The sequence below is a fragment of the Tetrao urogallus genome, assembly GCF_951394365.1.
Source record: "Tetrao urogallus genome assembly, chromosome: 2".
Taxonomy (NCBI): domain Eukaryota; kingdom Metazoa; phylum Chordata; class Aves; order Galliformes; family Phasianidae; genus Tetrao; species Tetrao urogallus.
Window position 1 is genome coordinate 74,292,224 of NC_136814.1, and position 25,468 is coordinate 74,317,691.

General features: G+C 37.5%; 1 protein-coding gene across 1 annotated transcript in view; it reads left to right on the forward strand.

Annotated features, from left to right (window-relative positions):
- MDN1 (midasin AAA ATPase 1) overlaps positions 1-25,468 on the forward strand; it is a gene marked incomplete at both ends in the record, with an annotated part of 93,034 nt that overhangs the window by 2,905 nt on the left and 64,661 nt on the right. The window contains 22 exons of the mRNA XM_079550177.1: positions 1,890-2,116; positions 2,707-2,931; positions 5,334-5,441; positions 5,525-5,720; positions 7,540-7,752; positions 8,285-8,416; positions 10,032-10,135; positions 11,750-11,864; positions 13,116-13,309; positions 13,912-13,993; positions 15,694-15,789; positions 17,340-17,452; positions 17,991-18,139; positions 18,231-18,291; positions 18,850-19,061; positions 20,048-20,151; positions 21,141-21,285; positions 22,213-22,309; positions 23,179-23,292; positions 23,942-24,089; positions 24,275-24,385; positions 25,223-25,374. Coding sequence (XP_079406303.1) covers positions 1,890-2,116; positions 2,707-2,931; positions 5,334-5,441; positions 5,525-5,720; positions 7,540-7,752; positions 8,285-8,416; positions 10,032-10,135; positions 11,750-11,864; positions 13,116-13,309; positions 13,912-13,993; positions 15,694-15,789; positions 17,340-17,452; positions 17,991-18,139; positions 18,231-18,291; positions 18,850-19,061; positions 20,048-20,151; positions 21,141-21,285; positions 22,213-22,309; positions 23,179-23,292; positions 23,942-24,089; positions 24,275-24,385; positions 25,223-25,374 — 3,098 coding nt within the window. The remainder of the gene's footprint in view (positions 1-1,889; positions 2,117-2,706; positions 2,932-5,333; positions 5,442-5,524; positions 5,721-7,539; positions 7,753-8,284; positions 8,417-10,031; positions 10,136-11,749; positions 11,865-13,115; positions 13,310-13,911; positions 13,994-15,693; positions 15,790-17,339; positions 17,453-17,990; positions 18,140-18,230; positions 18,292-18,849; positions 19,062-20,047; positions 20,152-21,140; positions 21,286-22,212; positions 22,310-23,178; positions 23,293-23,941; positions 24,090-24,274; positions 24,386-25,222; positions 25,375-25,468) is intronic.

Consider the following 25,468-nt stretch of genomic DNA (forward strand, 5'->3'; position numbering starts at 1 on the left):
GAGAGCTGTGACCAGAGGGGAGGCTGTCCTGTGGACTCAGGTTGTTCCGTGCTGTGATCCCTTCCTTCTCTGGAGTTTCAGACTCAACCAGATCTTAATAAAGACTTCTGTATTCAGTGGGCAACCACACAGTGCAGGTTGACTTACTGCTGGGAGAGCAATCAGGGGTCATCTTTAATTCCAGGACTTGATCCTGGCTGTGCTTCTCCTTAGTGTCAGTTCTGTTAACAGTGCATGTGTTTATTGGATATTTGGTGGGAATGTTGTTTACAATGCTTTTTGGGCAGAGTTACCATCTTAGACTCAAATACTAATACTGAACACTTGCAGATCAGCTGTCCTTTGCTACTGACTGAGAAAGTTGTGTACTTCACAAAGCTGCCTTTCATTATAAATCCCTCTACATATTATGCTTTTGCATAAAGCTTTTCATTTATACTGAAAGGCTCTAGAATCAAATATACAATTTCTTTGTAGAATGAGAGTGTTGCCACTGTGTTTTTTTTCTTTCTTTTATTCTTTTTATCACTTTTGTATATCCTAAGGGTAATATAGATGATTTAAAAAAAATCACATGCTCTCACAAAATTTCTAATTGATTTGGTGCACAGTAGTCAAGTACCTAGAGAATATTACTGAATGAGACTGATCCATTACAGTTATTTGCTGCTTTATTGTTAAATGTTCCTTCTATTTGATACTAAAAGTTCTGGTTAATGAATTAAGCACCCTGTTGTGCCTTGTTTGGGTAGCCAAAGACGTGTTTGATTAGGAAGCAGAAGGTACTTCTTGTTTACTTGTTTTTAACCACTTGAGATTAATCTGATAGTTTTAATGTTTGTAATGTGTATCTCGGTTTCCCTGATTTCTTACATGCTGAATGAGTGAAATCTTGCAGCTTGAACAAGTACCTACATATGCTAAGTGGATGTCAACTTTGGTAAAGCCTTAGGAGATCACCTTTGGAAAGCAGCATTGAGGAGTTCTTGTAGCATTGAAATGATCCTGTCTGCATGCACAGCAGGAGGTTTTACGGTTTTACACAACTAACAAAAGTCCAGGGCAGGCAGGAATTGATAGCACGTGTTGCTAAAATGAGGCTATCTGAATTGCTGAGTGTTTCCACAGAAGTTCAGTAAGTGACTGTTTTCTCTGGAAAGCTTCCCTGCCTAGCTGATGTTTACTGCTCTTTGACAGGAAAGAGGAAATAGTGGTGATGTGAGTGTTTACTCAGTCATTGCGGGAGGGGAGGGTGGAAGGTCAATGTTGAGAGCAAAGCCACTTTAGTACAAATTCATGATCTTCATTTTTTCCTAAGTCAAAGCACTATTATGTGCTGAAGATCACCGAAGTGGAACAGTGCTTGGGTAATAGCATTATGTCAAAGACCAGAGAAACTTAAGCTTAAATAAACAAAAAACTGTGGTTCTTTGGGAACAAAGTTTGGAAGATTGTGTATGTTTTGGTGTTTTATTTTTCCCTACCGTAGATCTGAATCTATTCTGTGTATATTCTAAAGCCTAACGTTCTACTTCGCGTATAGGAACATTGTTATACAAGAGTAAGAAAGAAAAAAACCTCAACTTCAACTTGCAGGTGTATGCTTTTTGTCATTATTCATCATAATGGCTTCTAATAGGAAAGTAATAACTAAACTTTTTTGAAAACTTGAATTTGTAATTTTTTATAATTCCTGTTTAGTGGTGTCATTTTTCATGACACTCATCTTATTTCCAGTTTTTTAAGTATGGAGAGCTGTACCAAATAAGTTCTTCCACTGGGTGTTTTTTTCCTGTAGAGTTCACTATGAAACCTATAGGAATAGTTCTGAAACTAAAAGTCTATGTAATTTCCCTTTAAACCAGTTCCTTCTTTCTTTTTTTCCCTAGACTTGGACTCAACAGGATCGACAGTGCATCCTTGATACTCTAGCACTGTTATTACTGGATAAAGAATGCACTCTATTAATTGGCCGTCAGCTTCGTCCAATCTTGCTGGACTTGTTGGAACGAAATGCAGTTGCCATTAAAGCTGGTGGCCAAATCAACCACGATCGGCATGAAAGGCTGTGCGTAGCCATGAGCAAGCTGGTTGCTGACCATCCGGATGTTTTGCCGTAAGTAACATAACGCTTCAGAGTGCGTGCTTGCCAGTATTCACTGGTGATGGGAGGTGTTGTTACAATGCTTTGGCTTGTCTTTTGCAGTAGCAAATGTCCTTTCAATGGAAAGAATGACTTACAAAACACGAGTTTTAAGCAGTGTTTCTTTAAATTCAATTATGAGGTAATATCTAGCATGACTTTTATCTTAGATCATTTGATCAGAATGAAAGTGAAACAGTTGACTTTATCTGCTAACAACCAAAATGTCTGTATTTAATTTAGATCTGTAGGCTTGTAGAATGGAAAGCTGCCTAAGAGTTAGTACTACTTTTTCAGTAAACAAGAGAAATCAGAGATTTTACCATAGTTGCTGCTGTTTCCCCTTACTAATCAATAATAATCTCTAATACAGTAAAGCATCTGTTGTAGGCTGGTAGTTGAAGTGGTTGTTTTTCCTAAGCATGGACAAAGTTAAATACAAGCCTCATTAACACTGTGTCATCAGTTACTGTTTCTGGACCTCTGAATTGAAACATTAGTGAGTATTTTCCTTTGCTCTGACTTAGATGTCTAACTTTGTCTCTTTTTTTTTCTTTACAAAGATTTGCTTTAAGATATTTTAAGAACACATCACCAGTTTTCCAGAGGCTTTTCCTGGAGAGCTCAGATGCAAACGCAGTCCGATATGGGCGCAGACGAATGAAGTTACGGGACCTCATGGAAGCATCATATAGATTTTTACAAAAGGAACAATTGATTTTCCGGGAATTATGGGACTGGAGCGTGTGTATTCCACTCCTGAGGAGTCATGACACTTTGGTCCGTTGGTAAGTTTAAAAATTTCAAATCTTTTCTGTAGAAAAGATAGCTGTACCTTGAATTCAGAAAGTACGGGAACAAGAGTTTTGGCAAATATTTGGCTTAAATTTTGGCCAGGATGATGTGCATTCAGCTACTTAGCATCTTTATCAGTGGCGTAGGTGATGGGACTGAGTGCACCCTCTGCAAGTTTGCTGATGATACCAAGCTGAGCAGTGTAGCTGGTACAGCACAAGGAAGGGATGCCACCCAGAGGAACCTTGATAAACTCAAAAGGTGGGCCCTTGTGAAACAAAGGTTCAACAAAACGAAGTGCAAGTTTTTGCGCTTGGGTTGAGGTAATCTCAGCTATGAATACAGTCTGGGAGAACTCCTTGAGAATAGTCCTGCTGAGAAGGACTTCGGGGTGTTGGTTGGTTGAAGAAAAACTTAACATGAGCCAGCAGTGTGCACTTATGGCCCAGAAAGCTGGTATCCTGGATTTTAACAAAAGAGGGGTGGCCAGCAGGATGAGCAAGATGGTTGTCCCTCACCACTCTGCCCTCATGAAGCTCCAGCTGGAGTAGTGCATCCAAGTCTGGGGACCCCAAAACAGGAAAGATGTGGAGCTTTTGGGGTGGGTCCAGAGGATGGCCCTGAATATGATCGAAGGGCTGGATCACCTCTACTATGAAGATAGGCTGAAGGAACTGGGCTTATTCAGCCTGGAAAAGAGAAGGCTGCAGGAAGATCACATTGTAGCCTTTCAGTATTTAAAGGAAGTTTATAAACATGAGGAAAAACAACTTTTTACATGGGTAAATAGCAGTAGAATAAGACGGAATGGCTTTAAAATAAAGGCAGGAAGATATAGGTTAGATGTCAGTAGTAACTTTTTTTACTGGAGTCGGTGGTGTCATGCTGAAATAGGTTGCCCAGGGAGGTTGTGAATGCCCAGTCCTTGTTGTTTAAGGTTCAAACCTTGGTGTTTAAGGCCAGGTTGGATGGGGTCCTGATCTAATATTTGATCTAGCAGCTGGCAACTCTGCCTGTGGCAGAGGGATTAGAACTTGATCCTTGAGGTCCCTTCCAACCGAAGCCGTTCTACAGTTCTATTATATTCTTGGAAAAATAAGTAGAATTACTATTTAATTCATTGATAGGTTTGTTGCCAACCTCATGAAGTTCAGTAAAGCCAATTGCAAAGTCCTGCAGCTGGGTCAGAGCAACCCCAAGCACAGATACAGATTGAACGGAGGATGGCTAGAAGGCAGCCCTTAGGAGAGGGATTTAGAAGTGTTGATTGATGAAAAATTCTACATGAGCTGGCAATGCAGCCCAGAAGGCCAACCGTATCCTGGGTTTGCATCAAGGGAAGCATGACCAGCAAGTCAAGGGAGGTGATTTCACCCCCTCTACTGTACTCTTGTGAGATCCTACCTGTAGTACCGCATACAGCTCTGGGGCCCCCTACTCAAGAATGACATGGAGCTGTTGGAGAGGTCCGAGGAGGGCCATAAAGAAGATCAGAGGTTTGGAGCACCTCTCCTATGAAAAAAAGTTGAGAGAGTTGGTGCTTTCCAGCCTGGAGAAAACAAGGCTTCAAGGGGATCTTATGGCAGCCTTCCAGTATCTGGGGATCTGGGGAGGGACATTTTGTAAGGGCATGTAATGACAGGACAAGGGGAAATAGTTTTAAACTGGAAAAGGGTAAATTTAGATGCGATATTAGGAAGAAATTCCTTACTGTAAGGGTGATGAGACACTGGAACAGGTTGCCCAGCGAGGTTGTGGATGCCCATTTCCTGGAGGCATTCAAGGCCAGGCTGGATGGGGCTTTGGGCAGCCTGGTCTAAAGGGAGATGTCCCTGCCTATAGCAGGGGTTTGGAGCTAGATGATCTTAAAGATCCCTCCCAGCTCAAACCATTCTATGATTCTTTTGTTATGAGGCAGCTTTATGTTATAATGAAGCCAAGAATATAGGAGTTGTTTATTCTTTGGCACTGAGTCTTGAGTTCAGTGTGTTATGGTTAATTTAGAAATAACATGAAATTGCAGATTTGAAGGGGTAATGTGATCATTTGAATGGGAAAATGGGAAGAAAGAAAATGTAGTTTTCATTGTTTTATACATTTACTTTCATTTGTTTAGGAAAGTCCCAACTTCTACTGTATTTCTGTTTTTTCAGCATTCAGAGGAATGTTAGCTAGTCATATGTTAATAATACATTATATAATGACAGAATTTCTTTTCTCTGGAGAAATATATCAGAAAAAAAAATTTAAAATGTTAAGCATAGCTTTAATTTCTAAAGAGAAAGTTATCTTCATGTTTTTCCAAAATTGGTATTTTGATTTGCAAGTAAGAGTTGTCAAGCTAAATGTTTTACAACTATAATTTGACATGTTTTGTTCTAAATATAATTTTTAGGTATACTTCAAACTGTCTAGCTCTGGTTACTTGTATGAACGATGAACATAAATTGTCTTTCATGAAGAAGATCTTCAGTCCTGAGGAGCTGACACATTTCAGACTAAAGTAGGAACTTTTTCAATAATGAACAAAGTTGATTTGTTGATGACTTTCACTTGAATTAATATACTTGTATGTGGATTTGACAGGTTACTAGAAGAATCTCAGGTGCAGAATGTGGAACAAGCCCTTGTTTTGGCCAATCCAGACTCCTCATTTTGGCAAAAGGAGAAAGAAGTGCAATATAAACAAGGTCATATTGTATCGAGTGACCTATCTGCAAATGTAGTAGCTGTATGTGGTATTGTGCTGCCTAGACTAAAGCTTGTCTCTGAAGAACAGCGGGTATGTAACCCAGTGTTAAATCTGTACTTTTTTTTTTAATAATTTCCTCTGCGGTGAACTGACTTTATTCCTACTAAAATGTTATTGGGATGCTGTGGATGATTTGTTTATCTGTTGTTTTTTTGATGAATGCTGTAAGCTAGTGATACATGATATTGGAACTACAGGGAAGTTTTGCTGTGGAATGAAACAGTGAAAGTATAATGAGGCTTCCAGTACCTGAAGGGGGATACAGGAAAGCTGGGGAGGGACTTTTTATAAGAGCATGTAGTGACATGATGAGGGGAAATGGTTCTAAACTGGAAGAGGGTAGATTTAGACTAGCTATTAGGAAGAAATTCTTTACTGTGAAGGTGGTGAGATGCAGGAGCAGGTTGACCAGTGAGGTTGTGGATGTCCCCTCCCTGGTAACATCCAGGGCCAGGCTGCGTGGGGCTTTGAGCATACTGGTGGAGAGGGAGGTGTCCCTGCTTAAGCAGGGGCTTGGAATTTGATGAACTTAAAGGTCCTTTTCAATCCATACCATTCCATGACTCCGTGATTCTAATAGTTCTGTTGATCTCATCTTTGTAGCAGTACTTAAGAATATGCTATAAGGGAAGTAGTGCTTTGTGCTATGCAGAGATATTATCGAGAACCTTTCTCTGAAGTTACATCCTTAAATGAAAGCAAAGCTGCTTCTCACTCTTCTAGATGGCAGAATTAAGGAAGAACTTACTTTCTGCATTTCACTTGATGCAGAATGTAGTGTAGTGCTTTACAGTTTTGAACAAAACCATCAAATGCAATAGTATGTTTAAGTAGCATTTCTTCTGATCTATTTTTTCTTGAGATGCTATTAATTGTGAACTGTTCTGGTTCTTTTTTGTAGCTGCAGTCAGTATTCTTGACTAGTTTTCTTATTAAGGCATAATTTTTGATTGTATTTGGCCTGAGTATTGTTACTTAATTTTGTAATACATTTACAAATGAAGGACGAAGAGGTAAATGAAGACTGCTAATATGCAAAATTCTCTGAGTAGCAGAATGAGAGATTTTTCCTCTTTTTTTCTTTTGCCCCTTTGCTTCTGTGATTTAAGTTACTGTCTTAACTTTGTGCATATGTGTGTGTGTACATAGAATTGAGTACATGGCTTGAAATTCATTGCGGCAGAGAGAAACTTTTGAAACAGAGTCTTTATGCTATATGCTGACATATTAGTGAGTGTAGAATGATTACAATATTTGTAGACATCTGTCATTGATGAGTTAACCTTCAATAAACTGTATCCATTGCAGTTTGAATGAAGCAACAAGTTATTCTGAATTTAATTACCCAGCCCCCCATGCATTGTGTTTAATGACCTTCTACTTTGGCCTGTGCAGCAAGAAGCAAATACAGCTCATCAGTTTTTATGTTCATACGTAACCTGAGTCTAACTGCTATTTATTTTTTTAATTGGGATCCATTCTGATGACTTAATTTCATTTGTATTACAAATTGTATTTGATTGACATGAATGTGGTGATTGAATAGTTACTTTGTCTGCTGACAACTTAGTGTGAACTCCCTTTGGGAACAAATTGTACATATACTAAATTGAGTGTTTCACCTATAATAGGTTTTTGATGAAGTCTATTTTAATATCTATCATTAAATACAGTCTTCATAGTCCACAGATCTAGGAAGTTTAATTTTAGTTGATGTGTGTTGACAGATCTGTGGGCTAAAATTTTCTGATAATCATACTTGCTTTCATAATTGTTCTGTGTAGTAAAACCTGTATATATAAAAAAAAAAAGCTAATTCAGTATAGTAACTCAAATTTTGTTTTAACAGGAAAATACCACCGGCCATTTTGTTTTGGTTGAATCTGCCTGCACAAATCTTCAAAACCTTGCTATTGCTGTAGCATTTCAGAGTCCTGTTTTATTGGAGGGACCAATAGGATGTGGCAAGACTACTTTAATTGAATATTTAGCAGCTGTTACAGGAAGAACAAAGCCTCCTCATATTTTGAAAGTCCAACTTGGGGATCAAACTGATAGCAAGGTAACCGATGACATTGTTTTATCATAGATGATCAGACATTATTTTGAAAGTGTGGACTGGCTTTTCTAATAAGATAATGTATAAATTTTTTGCTAAGACCTCACAACCTTCAGCTTCTTACCATATTGTTCTGGCTATTGCTGAGAGCAATAGATCTGAAGAGAAATCAGTTCAGCTTCATTATTATTTAAATTCTGCAGATAATTGTACGTTATCCATTCTGTTTTAAGCTATGTGTTTGTCAGGGCTTTTCCTGTGTTTCCTGTGTTATGCTGCTGATTTTCCATTAGTTACAGTGGCATACTATGTACATAGACATCTAATTACCTGGTTTATTTTTGTTACTGTGCTTCAGTTATGTTATCGTAGATGTGGAGGAATGAAACTTCTTTTTCTTGAAGTGTAATGATAGACCCATATTACTATGATTAACAGATAGTGTTATTTACATCCCAGTTTTAGTCATTTTCACTTTAAATTATGAAGGCATGTAATGAACAGGTCTCTAATTTACCACTTGTTTCTGTCATAGACGCTGCTTGGTATGTATCGTTGTACAGATGTCCCAGGGGAGTTTGTTTGGCAACCTGGAACCTTGACACAAGCTGTTACCAAGGGTCATTGGATACTTCTGGAGGATATTGATTATGCTCCTCTGGATGTGGTATGTAGGTTCTTGCTCACTATAAAGTGCTTATTTTCAGGCTGTAATAGCAATTTTTGGATTCCAGTCACTGTGAGTTCTGTGGCAGTTCACTGAAAATAAAGGTTTTTCAGCAGAGGTTAAAAAAAAAAAAACTGGCCTGGCTTTGTTCAAAGATATTTACACTGTAATTGTCGCTGCTTTAGAGCAGTCATAACATTGCCCCTGATTTCACTCTGAAGAATTGCATTGATGCTGGTGATCAGCTATGTCTCTTTTAAATAGTGTTCCTGTGTTTGAAAACAAATGTGACTCCAAAAACCACAGAATGTCAAAGTCACTGTATTAGGTTGCTGTTGATAGTAAGATTTTTTTCTAGTGTGTTTTTTAAAAAAAATATTTTTTTTCTGTTGATACATATTTCTTTCCTCTAGCCTGGTAATTAAAAATATACTGTTATATTAAGCACTATGGATTTTAACTGATTTCCTGTATTCAAATTCAGAGCTGGTACTTGTTAGAAATGTAATCCTTCTCCTTCTAAATAACAGTTGCAGAAATCCTATCTCTTGCAGAAATGATATTATAGAGTTGTTTTGCTGTATAAGCCTACTGGACATTCTGCAAATAGTTGTTTTCTTTTGTATCTGTTTTGTAAAGCATCCTTTATGCAACTAACAAACCTGATATCTTGCTTTATTGGGCTCTAAGCTTACAAAGCATAGAGAATTTATAGAAACACCTATAAACATCATATATCACAGAATCACAGAATGGCCAGGGTTGGAAGGGACCTCAAGGATCATGAATCTCCAACCCCCCTGCCACATGCAGGGCCACCAACCTCCACGTTTAATGCTAAACCATATATGTATTATACAGTTTTTTAGTTGCCAGAGGCTCCTGCAGTTCTTTGCTACTGTGGATTCAGCACATTGCATTCACAAACATGCCCCAAATAGTGTCATGCATTCATCTCTCTTTTTCTTCTGGTCTCCCCTGTAGGCATCCTTTTTTTTTTTTTTTTTTTTTTTTAATATCAAAGTCTCCATGCTTGCCTTCCTCCCTGCTGAAGCAGTGTTGTGGAGCTACGTGCCTTTTCTTTTATTCCACCATTACTACTGTCCTGCATGGAATGATTGATTCTTTAAATACATACCTTGCTCTTCAGGAGAGTAGCAGGATATACACTGTAACAGTGTTAATGTTTTAGAATGATGTCTTTGAGATTAATATTGTCTTTGTTCAGGTAGATTAAAAAAAAAACACAAACAAGCCTTCTGACACTTCTGAGAACAAGGCAGTCATTTGGCAACTCAAAACCATTAGTTTTAGTTTGGATTTGCAGTGAAAACTGTCATTTCCATTCTCATGCTAAACCTAAAATGGAGGAGATAGAAGGTAGGGAGGGAATCATACCTGTGACTTCAATTACTGAATAAAACTAATTGAGACTCAGTGATTCCTTTTAGTGTCACTTAAAAGTTCAGTCTGCAGGAAAAGGTGTTGCTGACAATGTAGTGAGGCTCATTGGATAAGCATTTCATATATGGATTGAGTGTGACTGGCTAAGATGTTTATTAATGTTTCCCCACCCAAGAAAAGAACGCTTCATAGAGTTTCTTTTCTTCCCCAGATCTCTGTACTGATTCCTCTTCTGGAAAAAAAGGAGTTGCTAATTCCTGGTCGTGGTGACTGCTTGAAAGTAGCACCGGGATTCCAGTTTTTTGCAACCAGAAGGTAAGCATGTAAATTTAAATGAGTTAATACAAATTGTCATATTTTTAAGTCTGTTCTAGCAATTTCCAACTGTAAGGGGATAGAAGCTGTGGAAGTTGTGAAAGAGACTTTTTCCATTTTAAAGGAATGTTATATTACTACTGGGTAGAGCAGAAAAACTGCTTCTACAAGTCTGAAGGTATAAAACTTCTGGAGGAAAAAAAAATATTAAATCAATTCCACCACATAACAAAATAGCGCTCTTTGTTGTTACTGTGTGAAGAATGCTTATGAGTGATACTCACAAGGTATCTTTGATTGATACTCACAAGGTATCTTGTCTCTGTATGTTGCATATGATAGGCTTAACTTAATGTCAGTCATCTTTGTGCAGGTGTCTTTAAAAAGATTTTACAGTAGAAGAAAAAAAACAGTGATAAAAGAATAAGTGATTTGGAAAGCAGAGAAAGGCATGGTGTGCATGACAGTACAATGACAAATGAAGGGTAAACAGAATCACAGAATAGACTGGGTTGAAAAGAACCTTAAAGATCACCTACTTTCAACCCCCTTGCTGTGGGCAGGGTTGCCAACCACTAGACCAGACTGCCCAGAGCCACATCCAGCCTGGCCTTGAATGCCTCCAGGGATGGGGCATCCACAATCTCCTTGGGCAACCCGTTCCAGTGTGTCACCACTCTCTGTGAAAAACCTCCAGCTAATATCTAACTTAAAATCTACCCTGTCTCAATTTAAAACCATTCCTCCTTGTCCTATTACTATCAACCTATGTGAACGGTTGTTCCCCCTCCTGTTTATAAGCCATCATGAGGTCTGCTCCAAGCTAAACAATCCCAGTTCCCTCAACCTTTCCTCATAGGAGAGTTGCTCCAGCCCTCTGACCATCTTAGTGGCCCTCCTATGGACCCGCTCCAAGAGCTCCATGTCCTTCCTGTACTGGGGGCCCCAAGCCTGGACGCAGCACTGCAGATGGGGCCTCACAAGAGCTGAGTAGAGGGGGACAATCACCTCCCTCTCCCTGCTGGCCACCCCTTTTTTAATGCAGCCCAGAATACAGTTGGCCTTCTGGGCTGCAAGTGCACACTGCTGGCTCATGTCCAACATGTCCAGGACTCCCAAGTCTTTCTCCGCAGGGCTACTCTCAAGGACATCTTCCCCCAGTTTGTATGAATACCTGGCATTGCTCCAGCCCAAGTGCAGCACCCTGCACTTGGCCTTATTGAACCTCATTAGGTTTTCATGGGCCCACTTCTCCAGCCTGTCCATGTCCCTCTGGATGGCTTCCATTCCTTCCAGTGTATTGACTGCACTGCTCACTTAGTGTCATCCACAAACTTGCTGAGGGTATGCTCGATTTTATCTATTTTATTTTATCTATGTTATTGATAAAGGTGTTGAAGAGCACCAGTCCCAAAGGCCAACTCTTGGGGGACACTACTTGTGACCAGCCTCTACCCAGACACAGAACCATTGATCACAACCATTTGGCTGTCACCAAATATAGGCATACATGTTATCCTGTCACAGCAGTGTTTAATGTGTTCTCTGCACTGAAAATAATGAATTCACCACTAAGATACAACATGTGCATTTCTTCATGTTATTTTTATTCAGAGTATTCAGTTGTGGCGGAGGTTGGTACAGACAGCAAAGCAGCCATGCTGCTCTTTTGGACAAGTATTGGACCAAAATACACATGGATAACATGAACAAAATAGAACTCAAGGAGGTATGATATGTTTTGCTCTACTGTGGTATATGAAGATGTTTTAATTAAGGACAGTGATGATTTTCAGTAATAAATTTGATCCTTTTCTCTGCAAGTTCAGTAATACACACACACTTATGACTTCAGAAATCTGTCAATTTTGAAGTAAATGGTTAGTTTGATCAGAAAATAAGAAGTTAACTGTACAAGGATTGTTGGAATTTTGCTTTGAATGGATCTAAGAATCAAATTACTTTGCCTTTTTGTAGCCCACAGAGATTTAAAAAAATGTGGGGGGAGGAAGGGTAATGGATCTTATTACAATCCAAAGTCCTAAGTTTTGAGATGAAAAGTAGTTACCAAGTTATGAACTACAAATGTTTGTTTCTAATAACATCTTTTCTTAAAATTTCTAAGGAATTTTTTTTGCTTAGTTTAGTCCATCCACAAATTAATTGTCCATGACTTGTGTGAAATAGAATTCTCTAAACGATTTTCTTTAAGCTTAAAAAATTCGAATCGTAAAAGAGCCTTACTGAAGTGAAAAGGTGATTTATCTCTAGCAGAAAATTTGAAAGAAACTTATGAATGATCTTAAAATACCAGTGTGTTTTCCTATTTTGTCATTTACCAGCTAATTATTAATAGTGGGGCAAGAGCAGCACCTTCTGCTGTCCTGGCCAGTCTTAGAAGTCAGTTTGACAGGGGAATATCAGTACTGTTTCCTGGCCTGAGTTTATGAAAAGTTCATTTGTGGAAGCAGTGATTTTGATTGGCAAGCTTTAGCAGAGAGCTGAGCTGAAAGGAAATTAGAGAAGAAAACTTAGTCCCTTGTGTATCTTAATCAGGGCAGTGAATCGATAACTTGAGTGCTCAAAAAAGTTGTCATAAAGTGGAATAGGAGAGAAGACTTTCTGTGACAAGTTTTAAAATTGTTTCTTTATGATTTGAGTTCATAGATAGAGTGGAATGTGCTTTCATTCCTTCTGTTAGTGTTTGTGCAAGATATTAAATGAATTGCAGTAGAGTTTAATGAGCATAATTCTCTTGGCATCCAAATTGATATCTTAAGCAAATTAAGTCATTATGATTTTTTAAGAAGAGAGAGTACAAAGGACTGGTTTTGTGCAGCTTGCTACCTTCAGTGTTGGTTCCTGTTGAACTGCATCCTCTGGAAATTTGCCAGGCTGATGGCTTCCTTCCAATGATTAAGGTTTGCCTTTTATTTTATTTTTTTGCCATTTTTTTTCTTCTTTCTTTTTCTGCTTTCAGATACTTCAGAGCAGATACCCCAACCTTGCTCTTGTAACTGATCACTTGCTAGACATCTTCATTCACCTTACAGGAGAGAAATACCAGGCATCAGAAAACACTGATTGTGATTCCAGGCCCGTATCAGAAGATGCATCAGAATCAAGATCAGAAAATAAGAAACCAAATCTGGAAGGACGAGAACTTTCTCTAAGGTTGTGTAGGAACAAACTGTCTTATATATCTGATATATTTATCAGCTGTCTGTGGTGTTCGGGTGTTCATGTTTTTAAATTTTTTTTTTCTTTCAACATTGTTAGAAATTCAAATAATTAAACTGAAAATGGGAGGAATCAGTTTTGAATTATAAAATTATGTTTACTGTATAAAACATAAAACATTATGTTTACTATTGTAAAAAGAAAATCTCAATTTAAATTATCTCCTTTACCTTCCTATTATGCTTGAAAAGATTTTGTTGTTGATAATAATCTGAATATCTGTCAAGTAGTTCTCGATACCTTTCTGGGTGAATAGCATGCTGGTTTTCATGTTTTCAGTTTCATAATTGATCCCAATAATGGTTTAATGGAATACATATTATCTATTTCCAAGCAACCTTTTAGAAGGCAATAGTGTTTGTCTTTATGTGCTCATCTATCCCTTTGAATATAGCATCCTTTTTTGTGTGTGCCTTCCTGTGTACAACTTAAATAATCACTAGGTGTGGAACTGCCAGATGACTTAATGAACTAAGCTGTACATGAGAAAAGATGCTGTGAATTTTGACTGTTGTACTAAATGTTTTTCTTTTTAGAGACTTATTGAATTGGTGCAGCAGAATTGCTTACAACTTTGACAGTTCTTCCTCAACCACAGCAGTGAATATTTTTCAGGAGGTGCGGTAAGATTTAATCTGGAAATTGCTTTCCCACATTGCGTCACAAATCTTAAAAAATTCTGTTTGGGAATGTGAGACAGAAATTTATATTTAAATATTTATTTATATTCCTCGGAAGTAATTGAACCATGGTTGGGGTGTTTGTCTTCTGTGTGTTAGAAGCTTTTCTTATTATTAGGAAAGCTTTTGCGTTAAGGTGCTGGAAACCAATCCAAACTTAGTGCTGCCATGCAGGAAAGCATGATGCAACAGTTTCAATTTATTTGAGTTGGGATTGTAAATAACTGAGGAAGTTTTACTTTTCATTTAAGCATTTGTTTCATTCACCTGTGTTGCACATAGTGTATGCAGTAAGAAGGCTCCAGGCTTAGATGAGGGAGTGTTTAAAATATTAGATGTTCTTGATGTTTGCTACTCGTTGTTCAGGAGCTGTATTCCCAGACCTCACTGTAGATGTCTCAGAGACAGAGTAAATGTAAAATGTATTTATGAGGAATGCTTCCAAAATTAGAGTTAAAATATGAAATAAAGGATATAACAATATAGATACATTCAAAACTAGATCTAGAAGCTGAATTTATGATAAGGAACATAATCTTCTCTTTTCTACAAAGACACTGCACTGCTTGTTGTTTGATATCACATCTGTGCAGTGGTAGGAGCTTGTGTCTAGAAACATGTTCAAAAATACTAAGGGTTGTTTCTTTGTTTATGTTGGGATAGATTTACATGGCATGTAATAGCTGAAGTGCATTTCTAGATAATTTAAAAATAGCTTCTCTTTTTAAGGTGCCCCTCCTTTGTATTTATGCTTTGGAGATGTAAGATTTTACTCTTCAGTTCTTCAGTGTTAATGGGGCACTAGTATGCTGCTGCTGCTGAATAAATACATTTTAGGTAATGTGGATATTGAGGAGTATATCATTTAGTGATGTCTGTGAGCATACAGAGTAAGTATTTGGGTCTGTTCACAGAAGCAGTGGAGCTGTGGTTCTTTTGATGATACAACTGGTATTGAATCCATGACACGCACTGGCATAGCACGCATCCATAGGATGTGTGTTAGTTGCACAGTGTGTTAAGTGTTACTTGTCTGAATTTACGGAGAGTGCTTACTCCCTTCAGTTCCCCTCTCCCAGGTTAGTTCTGGCTGGTGTGCTGCATTCTGTGACAGTAGCCCAGCTCAGTGGTGGAGCTTCTTGGCCTTTCTGTTTCAATCTGAGCTGAATCCCAGTGATAGTCATCAGCTCTGTTCTCAGTAATCTTGTATTCTTCATGTAACTTAGTATCTGAATCTCTCAGTAGGAGTAGATACTTAAATTTGTAGAATAATTTTAAGATTCGTTTTTCTTGAAGTGTGAAACATCCTTCCTACTCCTTTTTTAAATTGAGAATTTTTCAAGTATTCATCAGTCAGATGCCTTCCTAAGATATAGGATCTTGCAGCTTTATTTTTTCTTCACTTTGCTCCAGTCATCTAAAAATAGCTTTTGTTACTGGATATTGAAATGTTTTTGCATTCAGTAGAAACCTCTGCATTATAGAGTTCAAAACTTCCTATTTCATCCCTTTGAACTCCAGTTAAATAATTGTATTTAATTTGTCTGGGTTGGATTCAGCCTCATATATATTAAGATAGTGCTTCTCATATAATATAAAATTTGTATTGAAAAAGTTGTTTTGTCTTCCTCTTCGCAGGCACTGGACTGTTTCACAGCTATGCTGTCCAACCAAGGAAGCAGACTGAAAATGGCAAAAGTTATTGGCAGTAAACTAAATATTTCCAAGAAGAAGGTATACTGAGCTATAATTAATTTGGCATTTATCAGTATTAGTCTATAAATAGATTATTATTTTTTTTTAGTAATTAATTTCAATGTACTGTTCTAATGTTTTCCTTTAAGGTTATACCCATCTCTCTACACTGCACACAGAGGTAGCGAATTGTTCTTATTTCTTATTAGCTGTTTTGTTTTCAACTGTTTTGTCTCTGAAAGTTTCAGTGAATCTGTTACAGAGCACATTGCAAATCACTTCATGCAAAAGCAGCATGACAGCTGCAACAGTGCAGTTATGTAAGCATATAATACTGTGTAAAGGTTTTTGTTTTGCTTTTGTGCATGGCTCTTCCTCAAGCCCCAGTCATTACAGTGAACTTCAGTTTCTTATCTGAAGAATCTAGAGAGAAACATGTTCTTCCTTACTACTTAATCTGTAATTGTCAATTCCAAAGCTGGAGATACTCCCCTGTAAAGTAGTAGTGTGTGATGTTAGAAGAAGTGATCATGCAACACTCTTCCTTTCCCATGGGAGGAAAGGGAAGGTGGGTAGGAAGAGGGAAGAAACTCAGTTTATTAAATTTATTAAAAGGAATGTGACATAATACAGAATAATTAAGAGGAATAAATCAAAAGAAAGCAGATATGAAACCACAGGGCAGTCAGTGTGAGTCTTGATGGGCAGACCCTCCTTGGCTCACCTTCCAAAAAAGTTGAGAGTTTATCCCCAGTCACCCAGAACTGAAAATCTTCTGGAGGCTCCTGGGAAATGCAGTACAACTCAGTGTATCTTCCTCATGGAGAGTTAGAAGTCATGTGAAGCTGCTAGAGAAATCAGGAAATGCAGCTTCAGTGCACTGTGCCTCTGCACCCAGTCAACCTGTTGTATGATGCCATGATATGGAATACTGATAAAACCAGGACAGCATCCACCCCTTATTCCGTATCAGTACATCATACTTAACTTGTACAACACAAATATACACACATACAAATCACAGCAACAATGATTAGCATTACATGTGTATATACATATGACTGCTTTGTCAGATATTTCTGACCATACAAATTTGATTGTGAAGAAAATTCTCTTCTGTTACTTCAGCGTGGAAAAACTTTCCAGCTGTGGGAACAGTTGGATCCCCATAACTCTTCTGTTTGTTCTTTTCTTCCATTGTTTGATAACAGGAATGTGTTGTCCTCCTGTTCTTGATTACAGAAAGATTTTCCTCATGTTTTTATTTTATCTTTTTTTATTTTGAGGGATTTGTTTTTTGATTTGTTAACTGTTCTCAGTTTAAGTTTGTGCAGTCAAGCTACCATAGAAAACAGAGTAGCATAATGGCATAAAACTCATTACCAAGTTATTACATGGGGAGACATTGTTTATGCAGTAGATGAGATCCTTCGGGATTTTAGGTGATAAATATGTAATAATCCATAAAATATTAAATAAGCTAAGAAAAAAAAATATTTGCACGTTGATACTGATAGTGTGGCAAGGATGTTTTCAGCATTATGTTGCATGCAATGTTGCTATTGGAATTCCTGATGTTCTCTTCACAGGTTGAGTTCTTTTGTGAACTCTTCAAACCAGAAATTTTAGTACGGGAGCAAGAAGTTTCTGTGGGAAGAGTGCATCTCGTGAAGAAACAAAGCCTGGCTCTTACTGTAAAAAGGTAGAATATCTTGCAGTTTTGCACTGGAATAGAATATATGGGGAATCACATAATTAAAAAACGCAAATCAAACAATCTCACTCAAATAGAAGAGATGTGACAAGATTTCTCTTGTGATCTGACCTATACTTTGTGCATCTTTAAGACTGTCTGTGTCGTAATTCTGGCTGCCAAAGCATGGAGATTTTCAGATTCTTTCATACAAGAGTTTCTTCAGAGCTTTTTGGGATCTGTGGTTGTTGTAATTAGACTTTGATGACTTTTATTTGTGAAGGGAGATCTTTGTAGTACATGACACTAACTGCACTGGTCTGGACCGTCTTTGGGAACCCTGAATTTTTAGGTTGTAAGTTTAGGAAAGTAAGTATCTTACGTAATGCTTATCAGGATATCATGGAATTAATTTTTTCCAAACCTCTTTTCTAAATCAATAATAATAATCCTGAATTCAACTATTCCTCTAAAAAGTAAGATAGATAAAATTGAAATGAGCTCCTAGATAAGTCTTGGCTTTGAATGACTTCTTTTATTTTGTCAGAACAAAGCAAACTTTTGCTGCCACCCGACCGTCTGCAGTACTGATTGAGCAGCTTGCAGTTTGTGTTGTCAAAGGAGAGCCTGTGCTCTTGGTTGGTGAAACAGGAACTGGTAAAACCTCAACTGTTCAATACCTCGCTCATGTTACAGGTAAATGCAGTGTGGACACCAACTTGTGCAAAGGTTATTTAAGAAACAGAACACAGAAACAAGTTGATGTGCTTTCTGTTTCTTTTCTAAGGACACCATCTGAGGGTTGTCAACATGAACCAACAAAGTGACACTGCAGATCTGCTAGGGGGGTGAGTTGTTGATTACCGATAGGTGTGTTTTGCACAACTACTTGGCAGTATAAAAACAACCTTCTTGTGCAAGCATTGCTGTACTGTCAAAGAATTGTTTCAGATGCAGCCCAGTTTCATGGTTTCCTAAGATATTTATAATACTTGTTTGCATGCTGAACCCTTGCTTTCCTAGCTGTAGAACACAGGCACTTTAACTGAAATGTATGCATGTATATGATGAAGTAGTTTAAAAGCAGAACCCAAGGTTGCTTTAAAAACAGCTAAACTGTTCAGTATAAGTCTGATAAAATATTCACAAGGCATATTAATAGTGGCATAACTGTTTTACTTACTAGTGCCATTTTGTCTTTTTTAAACTGGTTTTATAAAGTAGTTTAGATAAGCGCTAGTTTTTTTTTTTTTCAGTCATTATTTTAGCAGAAAATAAACTTTGTAAACCTGGCTTCTTCAATGCATAATCTTGTTTCAGTGAATGCTTTTGTTAGTACACGTTTGTTTGTCATGGTCACAAAGGAGCAGGAACTAACAAATAACTCCTCTTTTCCTTCTTTTCAGTTATAAGCCTGTGGATAACAAGTTGATCTGGCTACCTCTGCGCGAGTCTTTTGAAGAACTCTTCTACCAAACATTTTCTAGAAAGAAAAATCAGACGTTCTTGGGCCATATTCAGACCTGCTACAGGCAGAAACGTTGGCATGATCTGCTAAAACTAATGCAACATATTCATAAATCTGCTATTAATAAAGGAGCAAAAGAAAGTGCATCTGGTAAGAATTCAGGCTGTTTTAATGCAGATCATTAGTGGTGAACCGTTACAGATAGTAGACAAGTAGTGGTGAAGTTTTTGTTCAGTGATTGTCTCTTTATTCTGTCCTTTCTTCTAGTTTTGAAAAGCACAATCTCTTGTCTATAGCAAAATACGCAAATACTGTTAGAATAGTCTTTTTTTCCTAACTGATCACTGCTGTCTGCTATCTATCCATCACTGCTGTCTAACAGTGAAGATTGTCTGAACCATGGTGCCCTTGACTTTTGATCTCTACTCAGTGTGCTTCTTGTTTGCTGTGTTGGTGAACAGTCCTAGTTGTTTATCTGTCATTCTGGCAAATGGATGCCTTCATACTTTCTCTCAGACTTGGAGTCTTAACAAATCTCAACAAGTATCACCTATTTTAAAAGCAGAAAAAGCTTTTAGTAATGACTTTAAAAGCTTTCTAGAAGCTTGTTGATGGCTTGATTTCACTGCCTGTTATGTGGACTTGACAAGTGCTTTACTTTGATTTATTGTTGTTGTCTGTGAGTAACATTTTTTTCCTCTTTTATACTTGGCATCCATTTTGGGTCAGAAGCAATACTGATAGTTGCCTTTCATGAAGTGGTTTCTGGCCCTAGATCTAATGAGTGAAACAGTAGCTTTCTTTCAGAATGGGCCAAGTGAAATTACTTATGAACCTCTTCTCCCTCTTTTACCTGATTCTTTTGAAGGTACAGTTATAAAATTTAAATGTACACAACTAGCAGAAGAGATGAGAATGTAAGATCTACTCAGTGTTTCAAGCAGCTTGATAGCATGATAGATGTGGATGTGGCGTTAAGAATTCAGTGAAGAATTCAGTACATCAGGCTTTGGTTGGACTTGATGATCTTTAAGGTCTTTTCTAACCTAAATGATTCAGTGATTCTATGAAATACTGCTTCTAAACACTTTTGTCCTATTCTATTGCTACGAACATAAATTTTGTTTTCATTACAGGCTCACCATTGAAGGAGAAGTGGGAGGCATTTGGTCTTAAACTGAATCACGCTCATCAACAGATGAAGATGACAGAAAATGCACTTCTCTTTGCTTTTGTAGAGGTATTAAGAGTTTTACGTTTTGATGCTGGGAAAAATGAGGAGGACTGTTAATGAAACATTGTGATCAGTATTATATAAATAACTTCCTGGCAGGAGTCTTAATGTGAAGTAAAACTTGTAGTGAAGTAGTTTCACAGTAGCTATGTGGAACAGTGTGACCTACTTCATGGGGCTGGAATTTAGATGGAGGGAGGAGAAAAAGAGTGTTTGGTGGTAGCAAGCTTATTTAATGCTGTGTAAAATAAGGGTTAGGACTGTATGATAAAAGGTTATTGACAGTACGGCATATCATGTTTTCAAATTGATAAGATTACAAAATACATCTTCACCAATCTGCAGTAGGATATCCTCGTGCATAGGGGTTCCAATGAAGTATTTAATAAGAAAAATGTGTGCTATGTATGTATATGGAAGAGATTTGTGTGAGGTTTCAAACCCATGGTATTACAGTCTAATGACACTGTATGTGGTAGGGGAAACTATAGTGTTTTAAGTATAGCTGTACTTCATCATCCTATTAGTCTGCTTTCAAATTTTATAAAATAATCAGTTCTCTTTCTGAAAAGGACTATATAAATAGATGGGGAATTTTTGAATGAGTATAGTTTTATTCAGTAAAGTCTAGTTCACTGAGAAATGTCCTGTTGCTTTTGTCACTGTTTGGATTTCTTTAGATGAACCATCTTATGGGTGTTGTCAGTGAAGCTTTTGCACCACAGTGATGAGTGTTGCTGACAGGCAACACGGTAAAAAAGAAAGCCTAGTTCTGTTATAAAGGAGCAGATCTAAATGGTGAAAATTGTTTGGCTTTTATGACTTAGAAAATAATTGCTGTTGTTGAGGGAGATTAGTAAAACCGCAGTGGCTGTAAAAAGATCTGGGACTACCTTTTTGTCTAATGAACCCATAGACTGAAGTACAAGTATTTCCTATATGCAGATGATACATCACTGCTGGTGATGTGAGTAACAGATTGTTCTTATTTTTAGGGTACTCTAGCACAAGCAGTAAAAAAAGGAGAGTGGATTTTATTGGATGAGATTAACTTGGCTGCAGCAGAGACGTTAGAGTGTCTGAGTGGTTTATTGGAAGGATCATCTGGTTCGCTGGTGTTACTGGACAGAGGAGACACAGGTACTGCTTCTGTGCTTTACACTGTGTTTTTCTGTCCAATCTGTTGAATTCCCAATCCTAAATAAATAACAAACATTTACCATTATAGTGAATCTGTGCAGGGGAGAATGTGTTCATTCTATACTTCACATTTGTATGCAAGAAGTGGGAGTTTAATTCACTGCATCCCAGGAGACTTCAGATAACATATTGTTGTAGCTTTTGCCTATTTGGACTCTACGAGGAATAGGACTCTAGTGCTTATGTTAAGCATTACAGTCTCTGAAGAGTATTCAATGGGTGTCTTTTTTTCAGAAAGCTGAGCTAGCAAATGATAGGAAGTTACTAACCATCTCTCTTGTGCAGACCACACTCCAGCCATTCACGGAGCAACAGCCTCCTTGGAAGACAAAAATCCTCACCCCCTTCTTCCTCTGCTGCATTTCATATTGCTTGGCATGATGTATTTTTAGCAGAATGTGCCTTTGACCTACTTGGGTCACAGCCAGACCCCAGTGCAGATCTAAAGGTGAACAATAAAATTGCTGAATATTATTTTCTAGGCTTACGGCTGGAGACAAATGTTGCATGAGTACCCTAAGCTGTGTTTTCTTCCTGGCTGAGGAAACTCTTCCCATTGTTATGAAAGAGACAAAAGGAGTTTCATATTGAGGGATTATATGATTTATGAAATGTTGGTGCTGTTGAGATATCCTGTTACGCACAAATCAGAGATTTCATTTGCTTATGACTGTTGTGTAAAGATGTGGGTATATTTCTACTAAGTTATATGGGGTTGTTCTCTGAAGACTTGTCACCCTGGCATTAGAAGAAGATGTAGTAGTGCAGTAGTAGAAAACTGGCTAAGAAGAAGTCTACCATATTTAATGTAATAAATGTCCTGGGTTTAGCACTAACCCTTTGTTTCATGTTTCTGTTGTTCTTTAGAACCTCTAGTACGTCATCCCGATTTTCGCTTGTTTGCATGCATGAATCCAGCAACAGACGTTGGAAAGCGAAATCTTCCTCCAGGAATACGGAACAGGTAGGAAAAAAAAGAACTCTCTAACAAAATTCTTAAACTTCGATGAAGAGAACAACTTTTAACTATCTTGGTGAAATGATTCAGCAAAGAATGCCGTATTGGAAGCCTGAGAATGTAAGTGTGAATTCTAGCTTCATGTGACAGATGATTTCCACATCACAGTGAGAGTTTTTGTATGAAATAGTGTCATGAAAATACTGTGAAGTTGCCAAGGATGAACAAGGGGTCTAGCAATAATAGAGTGCTGTCACTGGGAACAAGGTAATAATAATTCTTTACAATTAAATTGTCAATGCCTAGGAGTGCTATTACAGCTTATGTTCCTGGTGGGGATTATAAAGGGAAATGCTTCATGCTTTCTTATTCTTGGTAACTCAGAACTGTTGATGATCCTTGCAAAAAGATACATATTCAGACTTGTTCACTCAGTAGAAAGATGGACTACATGGTAGAACAAGTATGTATTTGAAATATTGGATTTAAGGTACGGCCAGGAAAATTGGAGATGTGGCAAATTCATTCCTTAATAATACCTGCTCCTGAGCGTATGGATCTTCTTGTATGTGATGTATTTTCTCCAGTAGCTGCACATGCAACCCCTTAACAGATTCATATTGTGTAAGTGTATATATGCACTTACGGTGTGTAAATAGTCATTTGCAGTTAATTTTGTTATACTGCTACTAGCTCCCTGATTTAGTAGTGAGAGGGGAGAGGAAGAGTGTGGTGCAGAAGAAAGAATATTTCAGTTTCAGCATAACTGGTTAAGTTTAAATGATTTTATATTTGCAGTTGTCAAAAATGAAATTTTGTGTTTTTTCTGTTGTTGTAAGATGTCTAAATGTTATGAACTGATTTGACTCATACAGGTTTACAGAACTTTATGTAGAAGAGTTGAGAAATGAAGGAGATTTGCAAATTCTTATAATGGATTACCTGAGAGGCTTGAATGTGAGCAAAAATACAGTGCAAGGAATTGTGAAGTAAGTTGTTTGTTATTTCTTGGAATCTTTACTAAAATAAGGCACAAAAAGGAAACATACAACTAATCTGTGGTTAGAATGGTTTGGGAAACACAGAAATGCCCCGTACACAGCAACTGCCACAGAAACAGAGTTTGGTAGATATAACTTTATTAATTCTGTACTCATGGGGAGGAGATTCACTTCTTCTTACTGAGAAAGGTATTCTTGGTGACATCAGTTAAAAAAGCACTCTTACTGCAACCCTCTTTCCCATCTTAGTGATGAAAATGGTTTGTTTCTGTAGATCATACCAATGAAAACCTTGTGTTTTTTAACAAGTAACCTTTTCTGTAGAAGAAAGCATATGATCTTGTTCCACTAACCTGAAGAACTGTTAAATGCTTAAGATACTAGGTTAAACTTACTCTCTGTGTGCCGAGCTCTCAAAAAAATGGTTCTGAAATACTGTGTTGCTTTGTTTCACTGGCTATCCAGATGGCAGAGTTTGGCATGGCTTTCTCAGCATACAGCTTCTGAAAAAGCTTGACAGTTGAAGATAAGCTTAAGTTTGTACTTTAATTCCTCAAAGGAATGTTCTGATCAGAAACAACGCTGTATAACTGGAACTGTTTTCACCTTTTTTTTTTTTTTTTTTTTTTTTTTGCAGCTTTTATTTAGCTGTGAGAAAGGAAGCCGAAACGAAGCTGGTAGATGGAACTGGCCACAGACCTCATTACAGTCTCCGTACACTTTGCAGGGCATTGAGATTTGCAGCATCTAATCCGTGTAGCAGCATACAGCGCTCACTGTATGAGGTGATTACCTGCACTGAGGTTTATTTCAGTTTGTGTATTCACCACAGAGTCTGTTTGGGTAAAGGAAAATCCTCTCTTCTGGGTGCAGTATTGAAGACAAATGATTCTTTAGTTCTGATGCATTCTGTTTGTTTGTTCTCCTAATGGTTTATCACTTAATTGCTAACAATAACTTTTCTTCTTAGGGCTTCTGTTTGAGCTTTCTAACACAGCTCGACAGAGTTTCTCATCCAGTGGTTCAAAAGCTAATTTGCCAGCATATAGTCTCTGGCAACATCAAAAGCCTTCTCAAGCAGGTATGTAAAAATCCTACTTTTAAGCTGTTGAGTAATCAGAGTAGAATTTATTTTGCATTACTTTCTCTGCCTTTTTTCTCCTACGTTTCCTACATGCAGTCTTGCAGTCGTGTTTTGTGTGTGTTTGTGTGTGTGTGTGTGTGTGTGTGTGTGTGCAAAAAACCTAAAACTTTTTAAAAATTCAATTCCTTAATAATTTTTGTTTCTATACAAAATACCTGTATGTTAGATGGTTTAATTTGTAAATACAAAAAAATGGAAGACTGGATGATTATAGTATTGTGGAGTGTAGGCAGCTTAATATAGTGACTCCAATAGTAAAACTTCATAGGCTTTTGAGGAATTTTCACAGATTCCTTTGTGTTTAGATCCTAAGCAAGCATCTTTGCTTTTTCTCTGATGAGAAAACAGAAATCTCACTAATTCAGGGAGCCCAAGATGGGTTTGTGTAGCTGAATGGACAACTGGGATAGGGGAAGCCAGTTGTAAGATAAGCACATTTGTTTAAGAATAAAAATCTTAATGTCAGAAAATATGAATATAAAAAGCTAAAAGTCAGTTTGCCATTTGAAAGTGTATTTTGAAATTCAGTGCTACAAGAATGTCTTTAGAAACTACTGTCTTTGTGGTGCAAAGGTTCCTGCTTCATGACCTTGAAATAATCTGCTCAGGCTTTTCATTCTGTGACAAGGGGATGGTGCCTTATTGCAGGAGTGCTCAGGGAGCAATATAAAATGACTTACTTTAGAATACGTTACAGTAGTATAACACTAGTTGTCTTCATTAGCAAATTAAAACTCATTTTTATGATCTTTTATTTCTGTCATGTCTCCTCAGCAAATACCAAAACCCCAAGGAGGAAGATTTATACACATAGAAGGATACTGGATTTCTGCTGGGGATAAGGAACCTACTGTAGATGAGACTTACGTGCTAACCCCTTCAGTTAAGCTTAATCTGAAAGATATTGTCAGAGTTGTGTCTGCAGGGTATGTCTTTTTTTTCTGTTAGTAAACTTGGTTAAAGTTGCTTATTTATTGTGTCCACCTAGTCTACATTATTTAGCATGAAAAATATCTAGTT